General features: G+C 33.3%; 2 protein-coding genes across 2 annotated transcripts in view; one reads left to right on the forward strand and one right to left on the reverse strand.

Annotated features, from left to right (window-relative positions):
• Positions 1-9607, forward strand: part of LOC149419675 (protein pegasus-like) — a 40099-nt gene extending 30492 nt beyond the window's left edge. Inside the window, exons 2-3 of the mRNA XM_089636980.1 lie at positions 5721-5924; positions 9387-9607. Coding sequence (XP_089493106.1) covers positions 5721-5924; positions 9387-9445 — 263 coding nt within the window. The 3' untranslated portion in view covers positions 9446-9607. The remainder of the gene's footprint in view (positions 1-5720; positions 5925-9386) is intronic.
• Positions 9608-11874: 2267 nt separating this feature from the next.
• The window catches only part of LOC149419676 (uncharacterized), a 70725-nt gene continuing 64310 nt past the window's right edge, over positions 11875-18289 (reverse strand). Inside the window, exon 3 of the mRNA XM_089636981.1 lies at positions 11875-12213. Within this exon, the coding sequence (XP_089493107.1) occupies positions 12182-12213 (32 nt within the window). The 3' untranslated portion in view covers positions 11875-12181. The remainder of the gene's footprint in view (positions 12214-18289) is intronic.

An 18289-nucleotide genomic window follows, 5' to 3' on the forward strand; every position in this document is an offset into this window, starting at 1 on the left:
TTATGTTGTCGACACAAAAGGAAAACGAAAAAGAGAGGCGTGGAAATGAGGTAATTTTACAATGTGGGATTTTATTTACGACACCCGCGAGAGAAAACTGGCTTTCGCATTGGTTGCAGGTTGCAGTACCCGTGACTTGCACAAAAACTCAAAGTGTCCTTATGCATTAATGTATTAATGCTGTCCCGGGGGAAATTTACTGAACCTATAACCTAGAACTACCTTTAGTATCATGCCCGGTAAATTTTCAGTTCTAATCGATTTTACAGCAAAATCATATTTTAGATCGTAGGACAATAAAGTCAAATGTTTGACTCCATCAGTGTCGAGCGAGACAGATATAATATAGTGGTATAAAAGCCGGTGTATTAGTTTGATCTCCCTCGCAATTAGTAAACACACATCCATTCGGTTAACAATAAACTATTCAATCTCGGAGTGTCATTGTACGAATAATCTCAGGACCTCATAATAATAGTGGTACAGCCTATCAACCATAGTATAACAAGGATGTGACGGTGTACTGTGCTATAGGACTTCTGCAGCGTAAGAGGAGACTGTGAGTGGCATTCCAAATAATTTTAAGTAACTAGTTTAAAACACAATCGGTGTGCATTAATACATTAAATTCGCCTTCTTTAAAATGATTTGCCTTCGAAACTGTTATGCGCGCCAGCGTTTTTACAAAATCAACACCATTTCAGTCAGTGTGCAGTAGTTGCTCGTGACTTTTGGGTGTACTAGAGGGCTAATATTACAAAAATGGCATTATTGATGTTTTTGTAGCTCAAAACGATTTTTTTTCGGAAAATACGATTTTTGAAGATTTTCAGAATATTTAAGTTTGGCCGTGCGCCGCATGGATTTACGGAAAATCTTCATACAAAAAATTGAATCTTCGAAAAAAAAAGAAAAATCGTTTTCATCTGCAATATTAAAAATACCATTTTTGTAATATTAGCACTCTAGTACACCCAAAACTCACGAGCCGCCATTGTCACTGTGACGACTATAGATCACGTTTTTTATGGTTTTTGTTGTATTTGAATACCTCAAATGCTCCAATCGTCTGAAGCCAGTGGGACTATGGCTACCCCAATTGGGGTATGTTGAAAGGTTGAAGGTAGAAGGCAGGGGAAGAAGTTGGGGAAGTGGAAGATGGGGGAGTACCTGACTATTTAGATCTGGTCACCAAACACGGTTAAATCCATTTCACGCAACGTTTCAATTCTGAATTGTGGTCTGATAAGTATTTATACTGAGAGTATTTTACACTCTGGATCGTGCCACAAGTACACTATATATTATTTAAATGAATAAATTATGAAATAACATAAATTAATCAAATCAAATTGGTTATCCCGCGATCACTGAGGCCATCATATCGTCCTTAACAAAACTTATACCATTTGAATTCATAAACTTTATTTTAATAATGAGATTGAAAGATACATTATTTAGTGTACATTGCTACCCCACGAGAAACTACCGAGATTTTAGACTTCCAAAAACAAATTTGTCTGGAACCCAAAATAATCTGTATTTTAAAGGATTTAAGATTTTTAATGAATTACCGACAGATGTTAAAGAAGCTCAGAAGAAGAAGAACATTGTTGCTGCTTTTCGTGGGTTATGCCTAAATACTACAAATAATAAGTTTTAGATGTTTTGTAAAGTGTCCTTAATGTCATAGAAATAAGTTGTTAAAAGGCTTATACTGAATATAAAAATACAGTCTGTTCGGTTAAGTTTTTGCCAGTAGTTTGACCTGTTTTAATTGTGCGTACTTGTGATTTGTATAGTATTTGCTGCCATATTATAGTCCAAAATGCTGTGCTGTTAGAGCTTAGGGATTTGAACTTGCGATATCTAGATTGTAATGAGGATCTTAACTTCTCGCTCACGATGTTTACGATGCAAACTTTAAAGATTTACTTTACAAAATAGAACAGTTTTTCTATAAATTTTATAAAACAAAGAAATAAGATATTCATTACATTTTCATATAGAATAGAAAATGTATTTGAAGAACGAAGTTTCTTGTTTAAAATATAAATAATGGTAGGAAATTAAATTTGTTTCCGCTTTCCACCGGTGCATATGCGATTTTCCTTTGTAAGAACTTTTATCAAAGTTGTTAGTTGTTTGTTATTTATTCAACTTCAACGAAGACTGATATGGAAAACACAAAAGAAACCCGAAGACCTGCATGTATTTGAACTCTGTCTGACAACTTCTGTGATAAAGAATCTCAGTCTGGTGAAAGGCCAATATTTAAAAAGGCAAGTTGATTGCAATGGATTTAGATCTGGTCTGATCTAAATGGACTAAAAACGCACATTACAGCCTTTCCCTTGCCATTGTCCTTCTCCTTCCTAATTCTTTTAAGAAGAGACAATACCCTAAAAATAACATCTGAATCTTAACGACGTAAGAGAAGAAACCATGCACACAAATATGCGACGCTCGGCCCTTCGCATTGGACAGAGCTACGGTTGAATTTTCCCTATCAAATCTCTAGAATAAACTGGAAATATTAACGATATAATCGATGAAGTTGATTGTGTTGCCTTATTGTTACGACATACCCCTACTGGTGCTGCCATTATACCACTAGCTTTGAGAAGTTGCGACCCTTGTGGGGTAATTACACAAAAAAAAAACACTTCTGAGCTCTTAAAAAATAATGCTTAGATATACACCATGCATTTTTTTCAATTTAATCACTTGGTTTATAACAAACTACAGTAAATTCATTGGTGACTTAAAACTCCTTACCAATCTTAATATGGTTAAATATAACTCAGCATCCTTCAACGGGCTAGATAGGCCACCTCACCACTGAAACCCAATTAAAACTGTGGTACTTAAAAGCTTTCATAAAGCTGTTGAAGCATTCAATAAATTCACAATTCCAATTGTTTTCAGCGACAAGTTAATTGCCAATATGTCAACATAGATTGTTTATCTTTCTCGTTGACAAAGATTTCTTAGTGAATTTATTTTGTTAAATTAACCTACCATAATTAGCTTTTGCAAAAGGGACTTAATACTCTCTGGCTTATTAGATTCTTACGCGCCAGTTCAGCGTGGTATAGTTAAGCCGTCCTCTAGCCGATTTTAAGGCCATTCAACTACACCTACACCGGATAAAAGAGAAGAAAACAATTATTACAGACTTCCTCACTCCGGGTGATCGCTCATTTTATTGTGATTGGCTAACAACCCCTTTCGCAGTTATATTTGGATTGATATTTGTTCCAGAACCACCAAGGTATTAGTGTACAAAACACTAATTAGACCAGTGCTTACGTACGCAGCCGAGACGTGGGTTCTAACTAAGAAGAATGAGCGAGCACTGGATGTTTTTGAAAGGAAAATTTTGAGGCGCATCTTCGGACCGGTTCTAGAAAATGGATTTTGGCACAGACGTTATAACAATGAGCTCTATACTTTGTTTAAGGAGCTAAACGTCACAAAGTTCATAAAACTGGGAAGACTTCGGTGGCTAGGTCATGTGGAGAGAATGACCGAGCATCAAGAACCAAAGTCCCTGCTGAGCTCAAGACCGATAAGGAGAAGGAGCCTGGGAAGGCCAAGGTTAAGATGGAGCGACAACGTCCTCAAAGATTTGTCTGCCTTGGAGCTTCGAAACTGGAGAGAGCTGGCGCGGGACCGAGATGGGTGGAGGAAGACTCTTGAGGAGGCCAAGACCCACCAGGGGTTGTAGAGCCAAAAGTGATGATGATGATTATGATATTTGTTATATCTCTGCTTACTTGCAAATTTCTGTGTTGAGAACTCTTTGAAAAAGTAAAAGGTTTTTTTACAATAATTACTTGTATTTACGTTACAATAAATATAAGTCTGGATTTATCTTCACTGTTCATTACCCGAGGGTCGGTAATTCTCTGTTTCTAGAAGCTTGAAGTCTGACAAGGATACCCCTCAGGCAATTGCTACACTCTAGCGACATCTGTCGGACTCTGGAGTAAGCTTTCTGACTAGTGCCATCTATCACTTAAATACCCAACTTATTACCATACATCACAATATTATATTCGGAAAACAGTAAATTTAAGATGGTATAAAATTTATCCAATCATTTAAATTATCATCAAGATGTATAATATACCTATATACAGGGCCGGCCCTGTGCAAACGCAATTGGAACAGTTCGCTGGAGTTTTTTTACTAGTGCCAGACAGGGTTTGGTTCAGGGCCGGGGCTGGGTATATAAACTCAATTGAATAAACTTTTTACAACAAATGCAATTGGTTTCCTTTGATTGCACACTGTCCATGCGTCTTTTTTATGCATCTCCTAGCAAAGGTCAACTTAAACCAATTTAAATTTATCACAAAGAGTATCTACCATGCATTTAAAAAAAAAATAAGGAATTGAGCCCTTTTAGCTCGTAAGGTTACTAAACAAAAATCGAGGCCGACTAGAGTACAGGCCTTGGCGCACAACGGATTTTAAGGTGTCACGTGATCAATTCAATGCTATCGAGCAACTGCAGTTTAAAAATGGCGGCGATTGGTGTTGATACTCATTGTTATTCTGATCCTGATTTGTGTGTTGTTTTACAGTGTAATAAACAGAGTGATTAAGACTTTTTTGAATAGTGAAGCTTACTTAGCGACAGTACCGACATTGATTAGGCGGTCCCTTTTTGTTCACCGACATATATGGCACATTTTAGTTAGTTTGAAAAATATTTCATTCATATAGTTTACCCCTTCTCCTTCCTCCTCTTTCTCTCTCCCCCCCTCTCACTCCTTCCCTTTAAAAAGATTAAATGTCGAGTAACAAAACTAATGTATATTAAAACAGATGGAGGCGACCCCGAAGCTGAGATGGCAGGGAATTCCCCGAAAACCCGAAGACACTTTATGCATGTCGGTACTATACTATACTAATTTGTGCAGTAACGGAACTATTTCATGATTTATTTAAGGTCGGAAAGATTAAAAGAAAATACAAGAGACGAGAGTAGGTTAAGCGCTCGGTTTTATAAAAAAGTTTTAAAAATTTCAATGGTAAAGAGATCACTCACTCTAATTTAAACGAAACTGGATTACCACAAATATATGCATTAATAGCTCGTTCATATAGGGGAAGTCCCCTTCATATGAATTTCAAAACCAAAAAAGATAACACAACACTGAAAAAGAGCATTATTGCGGAAATAACACTTAAGATCTTGTTACTGTATACTTCATACGGGGATCGAAAGGCTTAGCTAGGGTTTCCTTTTAAGGTATGCCTTCTAAAGGGCGCCACCAACAGCTCAGGAAAATCGAAGGACAATGACTAGGATGTTACAACATTCTACAGATCAGACAGAAAAAATCATCATTATTTTAACGTAGGTACAAATTTAGAAAGGTAGGATCATCACATAATGCACCGTGACTAAACTGGCTTTGTAAATGACTTTGCACATACAAAATCTAGGTACCTACTCGATTACTCTCGTCACCGTGACTGAAAAGATACTGGCTTTGTAAATGATTTTGCTCTAACAAAATATAGGTTCCAAATCTACGAGATTACTGTCATCACCGTGACTGAAAAGGTACTGGATTTGTAAATGACTTTGCATAAACAAAATCTAGGTACCTACTTACTATCGTCACGGTGACTCAAAAGCTTTTTAAATACACGATCGAGAGGGGAAGGAAGTTACATTAATGTTTTGTATGTGTATCTTCCAGTTGCGTGCCTGGTAGCCGTAGCACTGGCCTCCCCCGCCAAGGACCTGAAGGAGGCCAAGAAGGAAGCAGCCAGGAAGAAGGGCTGCATGAGGAACTGTGACGCAGAGAAGTACGAGCCCGTGTGTGCCGGCAAGCAGGGCGCCAAGTCACTGTCCTTCGGCAGCCTCTGTGTTATGAACAACTACAATTGCGATAAGAATGAAGGTGACTAAACAATATTTTTATTTTTTATTGATTTGTGAAACTGCACAAGAATCCCAACTGTTCCAAACCGTCTGGAGCCAGTGAGATTCCGGCTTCCCCATCGTTGGTGGAAGTTATGAGGCTGAAGGTAGTGGGGTGGGGAAGGAGATGGCGGAGAGGAAGTACCTAGATATTCAGATCTGGTCACCAAACGGCCAAAGTTGCCTCAAAGCCATTTGAAGCAACGTTTCAATTCTGTATGTTGATCTTTCACCAGGACAAAAAATATTTTTTTTTATGAGTAAATTGTGAAATAAATAAATAAATAAAATTTACTTGCATCTGCCAGGATTTGAACCCGCGATCTCTGACTTGCTAATCGAAAGCCTTACCCCTCGACCAAGGAAGCCATCTGTCCATCCACTAGATAATTATTTAAAACCTCTGTATTCATTCTGTTTACTACAAAACTCTTGAAGGGGTCAGATCGGATTACATATCAGATTGCAACATACTTCTTCTTTGAAAAAGAGGTATTTCATTAATTTTTCTTCGGTCTTCCGAAATAAGTTTATTAAATTTCTTTAAATATCTGTTTTTGTTAAAATCACTTCCAGAAATCTTTATTATTAATAGTTTATTAATTGATTTCTAGTTAACCTGTAGCCACTGTTGCTCGAGGTTATGGATGTTTTGGGGTAGAGTTTTGAGTTTGTGAATTGTAGTGAACCTGAAAACTGGGTCTAATTTTAAGGTCGAAATAATTTCATTCTAAAATATCAAAAAAGTTCATCTTTTTAAAAGTTTTGTTTCACTTGATCATGCTATTTATTCCTTGTACGTCCCCGACTATCACCATTCCCTATTGAATACCATATTGTTATTATTAAAAAAGTGCAGAGATTGCAATTAAGTCATCATCAGGCGTCTCCCACTTCTACTACAATTCAAACCCGTCTCTCTAAACACTCCTAACACTAATAAGAATAAACTTTTTTCAGTGAAATCGGTCCAGTAGTTTTTGAGTCTATGGGGCACAAACAAAAAAGCATTAATTTATTTCATTATCTATATGTGTTTGTTTATAGGATAAATTAACACAACGCTTGTTGTTTTCTATAAACTTGGGATTGGTTTAAGAGGAACGGCTACGCAGCATTTTTCAAAGAAAAGTTAAAAAAAATTTTTGAGGCCAAAATATATAAGGAAACTGAATAATTGTTTTTTCAAGTATCTAGTAAGTAAATTAATTTTTCACGATTTTACAGGCCAATTTTTTTGATTTTAATTTAATTATAAAAATATAATATTTCACTATTTCCTGTGAAATATAAAATAAAATAAAAATATAACCTCACATAAGGCATTTTTGGGTAGAATTCTTAATATATTTATGACATATTTGTGTTCCAACGTAAATCGGTCATCTGTAATCTGAATTTAAAACATCGAAATGATTATTAAATAAATTGAATTTTTATTTCATTTTTCTATAGTAAGCACAGCAAAATGTATTTTTATTTCAAATAATTATAAAAAAAAGTTGCCAAATTTGCCTGTTAAATAGAATTTTTTAATGGGCTTTCTTTTATAATAAATAAACAAATTCGCAAATAACCTTACTAGATATTTGTTATATTTTTTTTACTATAATTTTTTTTTATGCGTATTTTGGCATATATTCAAATTTAAGTTTAATGTGAAAAGGACCGAAATTCCTCTTAACACCTCATTTTCCACACGGAGGAAGTTACGAACGTTTTCAATTTCATTAAATCTCTCCCCGGGGCTGATAATTAATCGTTTATACGTCGCAGTAAATAATTTTCTTAAAGGAACTTCCTGACACAACCAAGTAATAAAAGGGTGTTGTGTTAGCAACCTTGAGAAATTGTACATTTACCAGTATCTAAATAATTGAGAACTTCAGCATCATACTATTTGCATATGTAAATTATATTTTAAGGGTTATAATGAATATGTTGTTTACCAGCTGGTAGGAGATTGCGAAACAAGGGATATAGAATCATGTAATTTGACTTTTAAATTTTTATTTAATAATTCAATTCCCAGAAGTTAGATCTAATTCACACGTAAATTCGACATTACTCTGTTTCTTCTCACCTGTTTTAAAATTCATGGATGTACTCGACTCTCGGGATTGCAGTTGTTGTGGTATTCAAATGGAAACTTTACATCGCATGTTATTTCCTTGACTTTCCTTTACCTAATACAGGGCCGGCTCTGAGTCAAATGGCGCGAAAATGTATATAATGACACAGTAATAAAGATACAATAATAGTTGGTATATTTTATTTGGATATTAAGGTTGATCGGCGATCACTGTAATCAATAATATTAGGACGATTTGTATTTTTGTGTAGCGTCGTTTTTGCGAAACCAATCTCAAAGCCGATGTGTTAAACTGTTGTTTGCCTCGGCGCATTTGCGCCTCGATAATTCGACGCCCGGAACGGACTCCTCAATTGTGCCCGTTTAGAGCCGGCCCTGACCAAATATATATGTATCCTAATATCCACCGTGAGACTCAACTTCAAATATTCCATTCGAGCTATTGGTGTCATATATATACAATAACCATATTTTGTTAAATAATACAATCCTCAAAATATTATTACATAAACATTTACATTTGAAACTGAATACTGCGGTTTAAAGCCAATGAATCCGCCTACATTTCACTATTTATCAAATATTTTTAGGTTCTATAAATTTGACACATTATAGCGAGCAATCACTCAAAACAAAAAATTTGGGCAATTTTTGCAAATTTGCCAAAAATTGCCCAAAATCGATCGAGTAGATATAAAAAAAGGCGATGCACTACGTAGTAATGCTAAATCACGTGTTTTTGGTTTGAAAATTTGGTCGCCTAGAAATGTTTCAGATGCTTTAATTAAAAACTGCAAGTAGAATACATCCTTGCCTCTGAAATAATCGAGTATTTTTTAGAAGTCTTTTTATAAGCACGGAAAAAATAACGTATAAGGCCTATGAAAACTGCTTTAAGGTTCAAAATCTACTACTTACGAACCCATTTTCGGTTATGATTTTATTGTATAATGTGGCAAATTAAGTCATTTATAAAATGATCGAAAAATATTTAAATATTTGTGCCTGAACATCCACAAAATAAAATAAAATGCACTTTTTGGTTATGTTTTTTTCTTCCATAAATCACAACATGTGGATGGTGTTAAGCGGGAATTTAAGCCTTATAGCCATCTACGTAAGGTGTGTTATTGATAGCGGCTCGATTCAAAATATTACACGACGTAGTGCATCGCCTTAAACAAATTGTGAAACTTTTTACGTACTTGTCACGTATTTGTAGCTCGTCGAATGTATAATGAAATAGTAATATTGTTTATTACAAAATTGTTGTACCTCAATATTTCAATGCTGCAAGTCAAATTTTATTGGTTACATAAATATCTAATTTTATTATTTTTTTATTTTCAGCTCTTTCCAAGATCAGCAACGGCGAATGTCCCGGAGGTGACGGTGTCAGGTTGTCCTAAGAAAACATTTTATTTTAAATTTTCTAAATCTCAGTAAAATACATTTCTTATAACACTATATTATAAAATAAAATATTCATTATTACTAGCCCTATGACATGGTCTACATTGATACAAAAAAGTATAAACAAAAATTAATTAATAAAACTTTTCTTGTTGATATTTATTTGATTTTATTTGATATACCACCTGTGGATATTTTTGATACTAAAGTGCTTTCAACTTTTATTCAGAGATGTCGTTAAACATAAAAAAATTACATATCTTATTACAAATGCTTTTTTGCTCTGTTATATATATCTCAGTTCAAAAGTGTAACAACTTAAAATTTGCAGTTTTGATTTAAGTATGCAAACATCTCTTAATGGGTGAAAGCCAAAATAAAGAATAAAAAAAAGTGGGTGTGTCAAGCCTACGCAAGACAGAAGTGAAACTTCTAGTATTCCTCTCTCTCTATTTTCATTTCATCATCTCTATTTTCTCTCTTAGGTTAGTTTGAAAATTAGAGGTTAAATAATTCAACGACGAAGCATGGATTTGCTTTTTCTAATATTTTCTTATAGATGAATGACGTTCGATTAATGTATAGTTCCAAAAATTTTCAATTTATTCACAAGTATACAATATTACATAAATAACAATATTACAATTAAAAATTACAAAGAAATTACAATGACAATTTACCAATCATGTGCCATTTTCATTGTCAATTTCATGAATATCATTTCCTAATGTCGTGATAATTGGGTTATGGTAACTAAAGTGCGAGATATATACATGAGCACTTAAATCCTTAATGAATCGTGCAAAAACTGCATCGATTGTTGTCCCGTGTCGGGAGAGAACGTTCGTGAGCGGCTCCCCCACCTCAACAAGCGCATATGGTGAGAGAGGGACAGTGAACGGTGAGCGGTGGTGGGGGTACCCGGATTTTCGTGTCGATCCTGACTCGGTTTTACTCCGTCCCCGAATTACGCGCCTAAAGAAGTTTCACTTCAAAAAAAATGATTAGGATTCCGATATCTAATTGTTACAGTTATGTACTAGTTTTAACAAGTGGAAATCTGTGGTTATTTTGGAATTACAGTGTTTTTTATCATTTTGAAATAATGCGTTTTTTTTAATATTTATCAGTTCTACACCATAAAAATAATTATAAATCACCACCATACGCGAAATCAGAAATATTACAATTATTTTAGATCTATATGGTGGCAACCACAAAAATACTGAGAAAAACCTTATTAGTGGTAGAAAAAAATTACATTTATAATGTTTAGAAATTCTTAAAAATCACTAAACTCTACAAAAATTTGATATATTAATCCACAGCTTATGGTTAAACCGGCCCAAAATCTATATTTATCCACAGCTTAGGGTTAAACCAGCCCAAAATCTATATTTATCCACAGCTTAGGGTTAAACCAGCCCAAAATCTATATTTATTCACAGCTTAGGGTTAAACCGGACCAAAATCTATATTTATCCACCGCTTACGGTTAAACCGGCCCAAAATCTATATTTATCTACCGCTTAGGGTTAAACCGGCCCAAAATCTATATTTATCTACCGCTTAGGGTTAAACTGGCCCAAAATCTTGTTCCTCATAAATTATATCAGAACCTTGATTTGAGTTGTTACAGTTTGAAAGTGAGGTATCGGGTTGATTTTGATGAAACAGGTAATCATTAATTATCAGACATTAATTTTGTCTATTATTGGGGAGGTGGATATCGGGGTTGGTAATCTATGTAGGCAAGGAATACAGGTGAGTGAATACAATGTTTCGCAAACAACTATGTGCATAACAAGTATCATAATTAGTCAAAATTATGTATGCGGGTAGACCAAGAATAATTAGTATTGGTAATTTATTTTAAAAAATATCAAATAATTGGTAATTCGGGATTGCAGGCGTTAACGGATGAATTAACAGGTTTCCTGAAAAAAAAAAGTAAATTACGAACATGTTATTGTCGGAACACGTGTTCATGAAAATACGAATATTTTCGCATATCTTCGTGGTATATTATCAAGTAAAATGCACGTGCACTTGCCTTGATAGTATATTGCGACGAAATGCGTAGGTAAATGTTCGGATTTTCTTGAACACGTGTTCCGACATTGTGATAATATATTCGTAATTTATTCAAAGCTTTATCGGGTGATCTGTTAATTCATTTTGTAAGTGATTCTTAATAAATTAGCAAACTCATAAATTTGTTTATTTCATACAGAATGTTATAAACATTCGACTTCAGAAAAAAAGTTCCAGTGAAAATGACAAAAAAACTAAGCTAGTTTAAATTAAATAGAATACCCTGCAAACATTTCCTCTTAAATTTATGTAAGTATTTAGAAGGCTTACTATTTTTCATATTCGTTCAATGGGTTAAATAATAATACATTCAGTTAAAAAAATTACATTTTTATTAAAATAGTTTTACAGATTTCGCTTGATTATCCTGGTCAACATAGTCATAATAAAGCTACATTGGTAATATTTAAGATATTTATTTTAGCTGAAATTTTATAAACCGGTTGGTTTTAAGAGAAGAAAATAATAAATTAATATTTCATAACTAGCAGAAATAAACTTAGATGCTAAAGACGCGTTTAGAACTAATTTAAGTTTTATAAATAATTCTCAAAAATTTGTTAAATTATGCAGGTAAACAAAATACTTGGGTTGTAAAAAAATATGTTTTTTCCGTATTATTTCTTGATTTGATGGTGTCAGCATTCTCCCTCGCGTATCACGGCGTAAACTGTAACAAGAGAAAACATATTTTTATTAGAAATATTTCATAAAATAGGCAAAACGAATTTCAAAAACATATGATGGTATTTTTCACTGCCAGTGACATAGATATGGGTAAATATTCTGTATATTATTTTAAAAAAATACGTATTTATGAGAAGTTTTTTTGACTCGGTTTTAATTCGTTGTTACACTAATACAAGTATGAGGTCGTCTCCTACAACAAAACATCGAAACAGTTTTTTATAAATGCATCATATTAATTAGAGCGTGCAAATGGCCTCTATTCTCGACAAAGTCATTCCACTCGAACAACGAGTGGTTCGACTCACTCGTTGTTTGAGTGGAATGACTTTTGAAGTATGTACCTTCAATGAGACTCAAAAATAAGAATGTCGACCAATGTACTTTCGATTGCGAGCGGCCTGGATTAGAGAATCGATACCCAGGACCTAACTTGTACCAAATCTTGTCTCATGTCATCACACGACGTGTCACGAAACGCCACTGCTTACGTTTTACCCAAGTTCACTTTAAAAGTCATGAAAATTCGAAAAGTTCATTTTACAGCCATTAAAAACTCCTTAAATATATTTTTATTTTCTTAAAAATTAAAACAAAAATTAGGATGTGACCTCATTGTATTCCTGGCAATGGTTTCCATTAAGAGTTTTAATACTGGAAGGTAAGAATCTACCAAAAAATGAAATATTATGATAGAGGCATGATAGTACCTTCTTAGGTAGGTACTGTCATAATTATTAGTATCAAACGGTTAAGGCCCTGTAGTAAATGTTCAAAGATGATTTGAATGGAGGATATGTAAATACGAATGTTAGAGGGAGCGCGCTAATATTAAAAAATACGATCATTACTAAGCGAAAATGGTGACAATATTTAATAAAACACGACTTGTTTGAAAAAGAGCAAAAATCTCTCGACAAATGCTTAGGTTATATTTAATGATAGACTGCGATTTTTTTCATACATTTATATTCAATAACAGAACAAAACGTGTTTTAAATTATTTTTACAGTTTCTAGAGGGAATTCATATAATTAACGTTTCGGCTTAACAAATGTAAAGATGGTTTCTTCAAAAATAACGTTTTTTTTGGAACTTAAAACTAAAAGAGTTAACGAGAAACTTGTTATAAATCTGTAGAAATTGGATATGCGGGGGCTTAAGAATCCGAGCTGTTACGCCTTTTATGAATCAGCAAAACGTTTTTTTTTTATAGGTATTCAATTTCCGTTGACTTTCTACGACAATTTAATTTTCATGTTCTTTCAATTTCTTCCGTTTTCTGTGGAAAAATTATAATCAATTGCTGTTTTTTTTTTCATAGATTGGTCAGTTTAAAATTGATATATTAGTAGTAAAAAATGCTTTACAGAATTGATTTTTTCTAAATTAAAATTCAATTGAAGTTCTGTTTACCTAATATAATAATAATAACCCTGTGAATTCGCGCCTGACAGTTTGTTTGTTGTGTCAATATTTTGCAATTGTTTTATTCAGAGAACGAGATTAGAATTGGAATTATAAACAAAACTGCTTTTTATATTACCTCTCAGTGATACACGTAATTCTGCATTATTGAAAACAAATTCAATTAATACTTCAACAAAACAGTACAAAATTACAATACCGATGGGTTGTTTCGGGGAATTTGAATACTTCATCAAATTTATAAGTTCATATCCAAGTTCTGTGAAAGTCCTATTCAAGTTCTGTTACTATTGAAGTACTATGAAACTACCGACCTACGACGAAATAGAAACGAACAGAACTTACATAAAACTTTCACAGTTCTTGAAATTTATCTCTGATGAATTGTTCAAATTAAGCTAATTTAAAAATTTTCACCGTCTTTTATACATTATCCAAGTTAAAGTATTGTACAAATTACCATTTAGATAAGCTTGAAATAAACCTATTCCACAGATTGTTGAATAATAAAGATGGTGAAATTGAATCATTGTTCGCATAAAATGAGAAATTCGTGTGACTGAAAATACCCCTTGAAGTTTCTTATATAATTCCCTGGAGTTTTTCTACGATGACAGGCGCCTACTGTGAACATTCCATTATCCAAATATCCCAGGCTCGTCTGTTTATGGCCTGTATTTTTTTTGAAGACGTCGGACGCGAGGTACCTGTACCCCATCAACATGTCAGAATTATGAGACGTGTGACTGAAAACACAGCATATCAAAGAGCACAACGGAGATCTTACACTGTGCTGTACACTTCACAGGGTTCAGCAATATCAGTGGGAATAAGAATTTTAGATTTTTTTAAAAATAATAAACTAATGTTTATAAGACAAGGTGTTTCATGCATAGAAAAAAGGATAACAAAATAAATAAAGTTGGTTGTTTACAGGTGAAAAAATATCATAAGCAGTAATTGTTGTCTGAAGTACTAGTACATATTTGGCGTGTTGGAAATAAGCCGACATAGCTCAGTGGACATCAGAAGGCACGGGTTCTATTCCCGTCGGCGGCATTTATTTTTACTCGGGAGATATTTTCAATTTATATGGATATTTCAAGAAATTAATTATTGCTTATCATAATTTGTTATGATTTTTAGAATTGAAATTTCTCGAATTCCTGGATTATTGAAGATATGATATAATTATTCAAAAGACTAGTTTTTTTTTCTGCTTACCACTTAGTTAACATACTTTTTGCTGTATAAATATTTTTAGTTTGTTTTAATTTATTTTTGAAAATATATTGTCAATGATATAGTGATATATATTTGGACAAAATGGACAAACCTATATTTGAATTACCTAAATTATTAAAGACTATATGAGCTTTTATAACCGAATATTTTATACAGAAGAATCAGAAAAATATACAGTCCTGGGTTCAAGACCTAGATGTGACCGAATCTTTTTCTGTTTTTTCTGTTTTGAATTCTAGTTTAAGATTCGCTAATATAGTGTTCAATTATTAAATATTCCAATTTGAGGTTACAATTTATAAGTTATCTAAGGATGGAAAAAAAAAGTTTTATAATTAAATAGGTAGGTATTTAAGTACCTACATACAAATCTTTTTACTTCAGAGGAAATTTTGGTTTGGATTTATTATTTATGTTCACAGAACTACTAGACTGTATTGGTGACCGGATAACTCATCAAATTGACAATTCAACTCACCTTTAAAATGTCATGAAAAGTGATGAAACAAAAACTAGTTATGTAAGGTTTATAATATGTTAATATTTTTCATCGCTTTTAAAGATTTTATATCACTTTTTAAAGGTGTGTTGTATTGTTACTGTGTTGAGTTATCATGGAACCATTTTCCCGACGCGACGCCATAACCTTTGGAGTGTTGGCTTCTTCTAAGAAAAGCTTATATTCCTGCCGGGTCTAGTCTCCCGCGTACCCCCCTCCACTTATTTATGCCCAAGGGGACAGTAATAATTTTCACACCATCCATTTACCTAAATTTACGAATCCAAACACTCCTTCGTCATCTATCCCATTTTCTGTATGTTTTGTATTCAGACGCTTCTACACAAAATGATGTTTTTTTTCTATTTTTGCTGCACTAGACGTCCCTGCTTTTAAATTTTCTAATAAAAATTACAATTTTTCGCTATCGGTGATTTTTAAATTGTATCCTGCGTAATATATTAAATTATTAAAGTTCATTGATTTTTTAACTTTCAAAATTGGAACTGATGTTAGACAAGTTTAGTTTGGACAACCGTTTAATTGTTTAATGACGCTCGATTTGACATGTGAATTTGTGTCGTGTAAATGTTAGACAGTTACAGTGTAAATGAGACGTACTTGACTCACTTTAACCAGTAGTTATTCCTGGCATTGTTTGGAGTCAAAATAAAAATGTTAATGAAATTTTTGAAATCTTGTAACATATTTGCTTTTTTTTTTTTCAACAAAAAAATAGAAAATCAGTGGGAATTGGAAATGTAAGGTTAAAGTGAGGGGTTGAGCGGTTACTTGAATGACAAATGACAATATGTGGAAGAATTAAAAAAAAAAAATTTTGGAAATAAAAAAAATAAAAAAAATCACCGCAGACCAAAATTTCATTCGAATTTTTAAATCCTAAAAATGTCAGGAATCACTGGTAAAAGTAAATCAAGTACGTCCCTTAACATCCTGTATGTCAGATAGATTTGTTTAAAAACTCCATAACACATCATCAGTGAAATGATTTTGCCGGCTTAAAATAATTGCTGTGTTATGCAAATTTAAAACAACCAAAACTCATTAATTAAGAGAAATCTGCTGTAATATTTATGAGTTTATGCCATTGCCTTTACTAAAAAAAAATGTTTTATTTGTGGAGTTGTGGGACCCTGCCTAAATTATACAACTGTACAGAATATGGACTATGGACTATATACCCCATAAGAGTACCATATCCTATCGGGTTAAGGCAGCTTGGCTTGTGAGATAAGGTCTGCTTGTAGGCTGAGTGGGGTAAGTAAATAAGAGGCTTTGGGCATCTGAGCCAGAGGGACTTGCAATATATGTCTGTACTGGGGGTTGTAGGGTAATTCTAGGGGTTGTTCGGCGGGCTAAACTGGACGTATATACTTATCCCTTTACCGTCTGGAATAAATAATGAATTGTTATAGCAGTTAAGTGTTGTTGTTATTTAAGTGTTTTCTATTTTTATTAGACCCTCTCTTATCGGAACTTAGCAATGAACAAAGAAATCTTCACAGTAAATGATCAGAACTGAGTAAATTGTTTACAATTACAATTGAATGACTTTTAAACCAACTTACAAAAGCCATTTCGACTATGGTTTACCCAATGGATTATGTTTTAAAGCTGAAGAGGGGTGGGGACGGGAGGGGCATTAGGAAATTTAAAGAAATTGGGTATAGGAAGGTTGGTGAGTATCTGGCTATTAAAATCTGGCAAATCAACATATCTAGTGCCATTATTTTGTTTTAAGAGTGGGTTATAGGGCAGAATGGTGATTTGCTGGAAAACGGCTCTCTAAAACGGCTTAATACTACCTTTCGTATGTCATTCTCAGACTTCATATTCTTTGTTACCAATTAATGGACTATTATTTTTCAGTCTGCCTATTTTTTTTTGTAGTTGTTGTAGGCATTCGACCATAAAAAATAAAAACATTGATACACCATACAACCCACTTTTAAAACTTGGATGTATGATTATCGCGTTAATAACGGCTTTACACTATATTTTTAATTTAAAATATGTATATAATACACACATCTGTAGAAGTACGGCCTCTAATTATCGTTATGCTATCTGTGGATATTAACAATTAAATAAATACTTCATCTTGCACCAAATTTTCAACGCATTTCACAGTTTTTTACTTATTCCGGGATGGAAGCCCCCGGTGATGGCGGTGAAGCTATAGGCTCCCTGTTTTACGGCGTATATATTTCGAAAATGCCATCAAGATGTTTCATTAATGGGTCTAAAAGTAGAATACCGACTCACTTAAACAATTGCAATAATCTTATGAAGCTACAAAAACAGTAAATACTCACAAATTCTCTTTTTTCATGTAAATTTGACGTATTGTATTTTTTCAAGTGTCATATTTTTTTTAAAGTTGTAAAATTCAACATTTAACATGCGTTCCTTTTCCTAACGGTTAGCACTAACGTCATGTTGTTTACTGGCGGCATCTTTATGCAAGTGTGTGTGAGAGAATTCATTGTCTTTACGCGCTCTGACTAAGTGGGAGAGTGAACGTTTTTTCATAGGGCACGTTTGGTAATTGAACCAAAAATTACCAATATTATTTTTCTCTTTGTAGATCAATATTATGATTTATCCATGGCAGCCGGAAAAAATACTCCAAACAAGGTATGCTTCAAGTAACGAATAAATGAAAAAAGATTATTGTTTAGTTGTACTAAATGACACAGAATAATTTAACAAATATATAAATAAAAAAATAAAATTTCTTTTATTTCTCGAGGTCAATTTATTAATGATGTTATTAATATGTATAGATATTCTATCAAATATAAAATTAAGAAATTTACCAAATAAATCCACCTTCGATTTTCTCGAAAACGAAAGCTCAAATAAA

This window comes from Hesperophylax consimilis, chromosome 11 (genome assembly GCF_061612785.1).
Source record: "Hesperophylax consimilis isolate HC1 chromosome 11, BYU_Hcon_1.0, whole genome shotgun sequence".
Classification (NCBI taxonomy): Eukaryota; Metazoa; Arthropoda; class Insecta; order Trichoptera; family Limnephilidae; genus Hesperophylax; species Hesperophylax consimilis.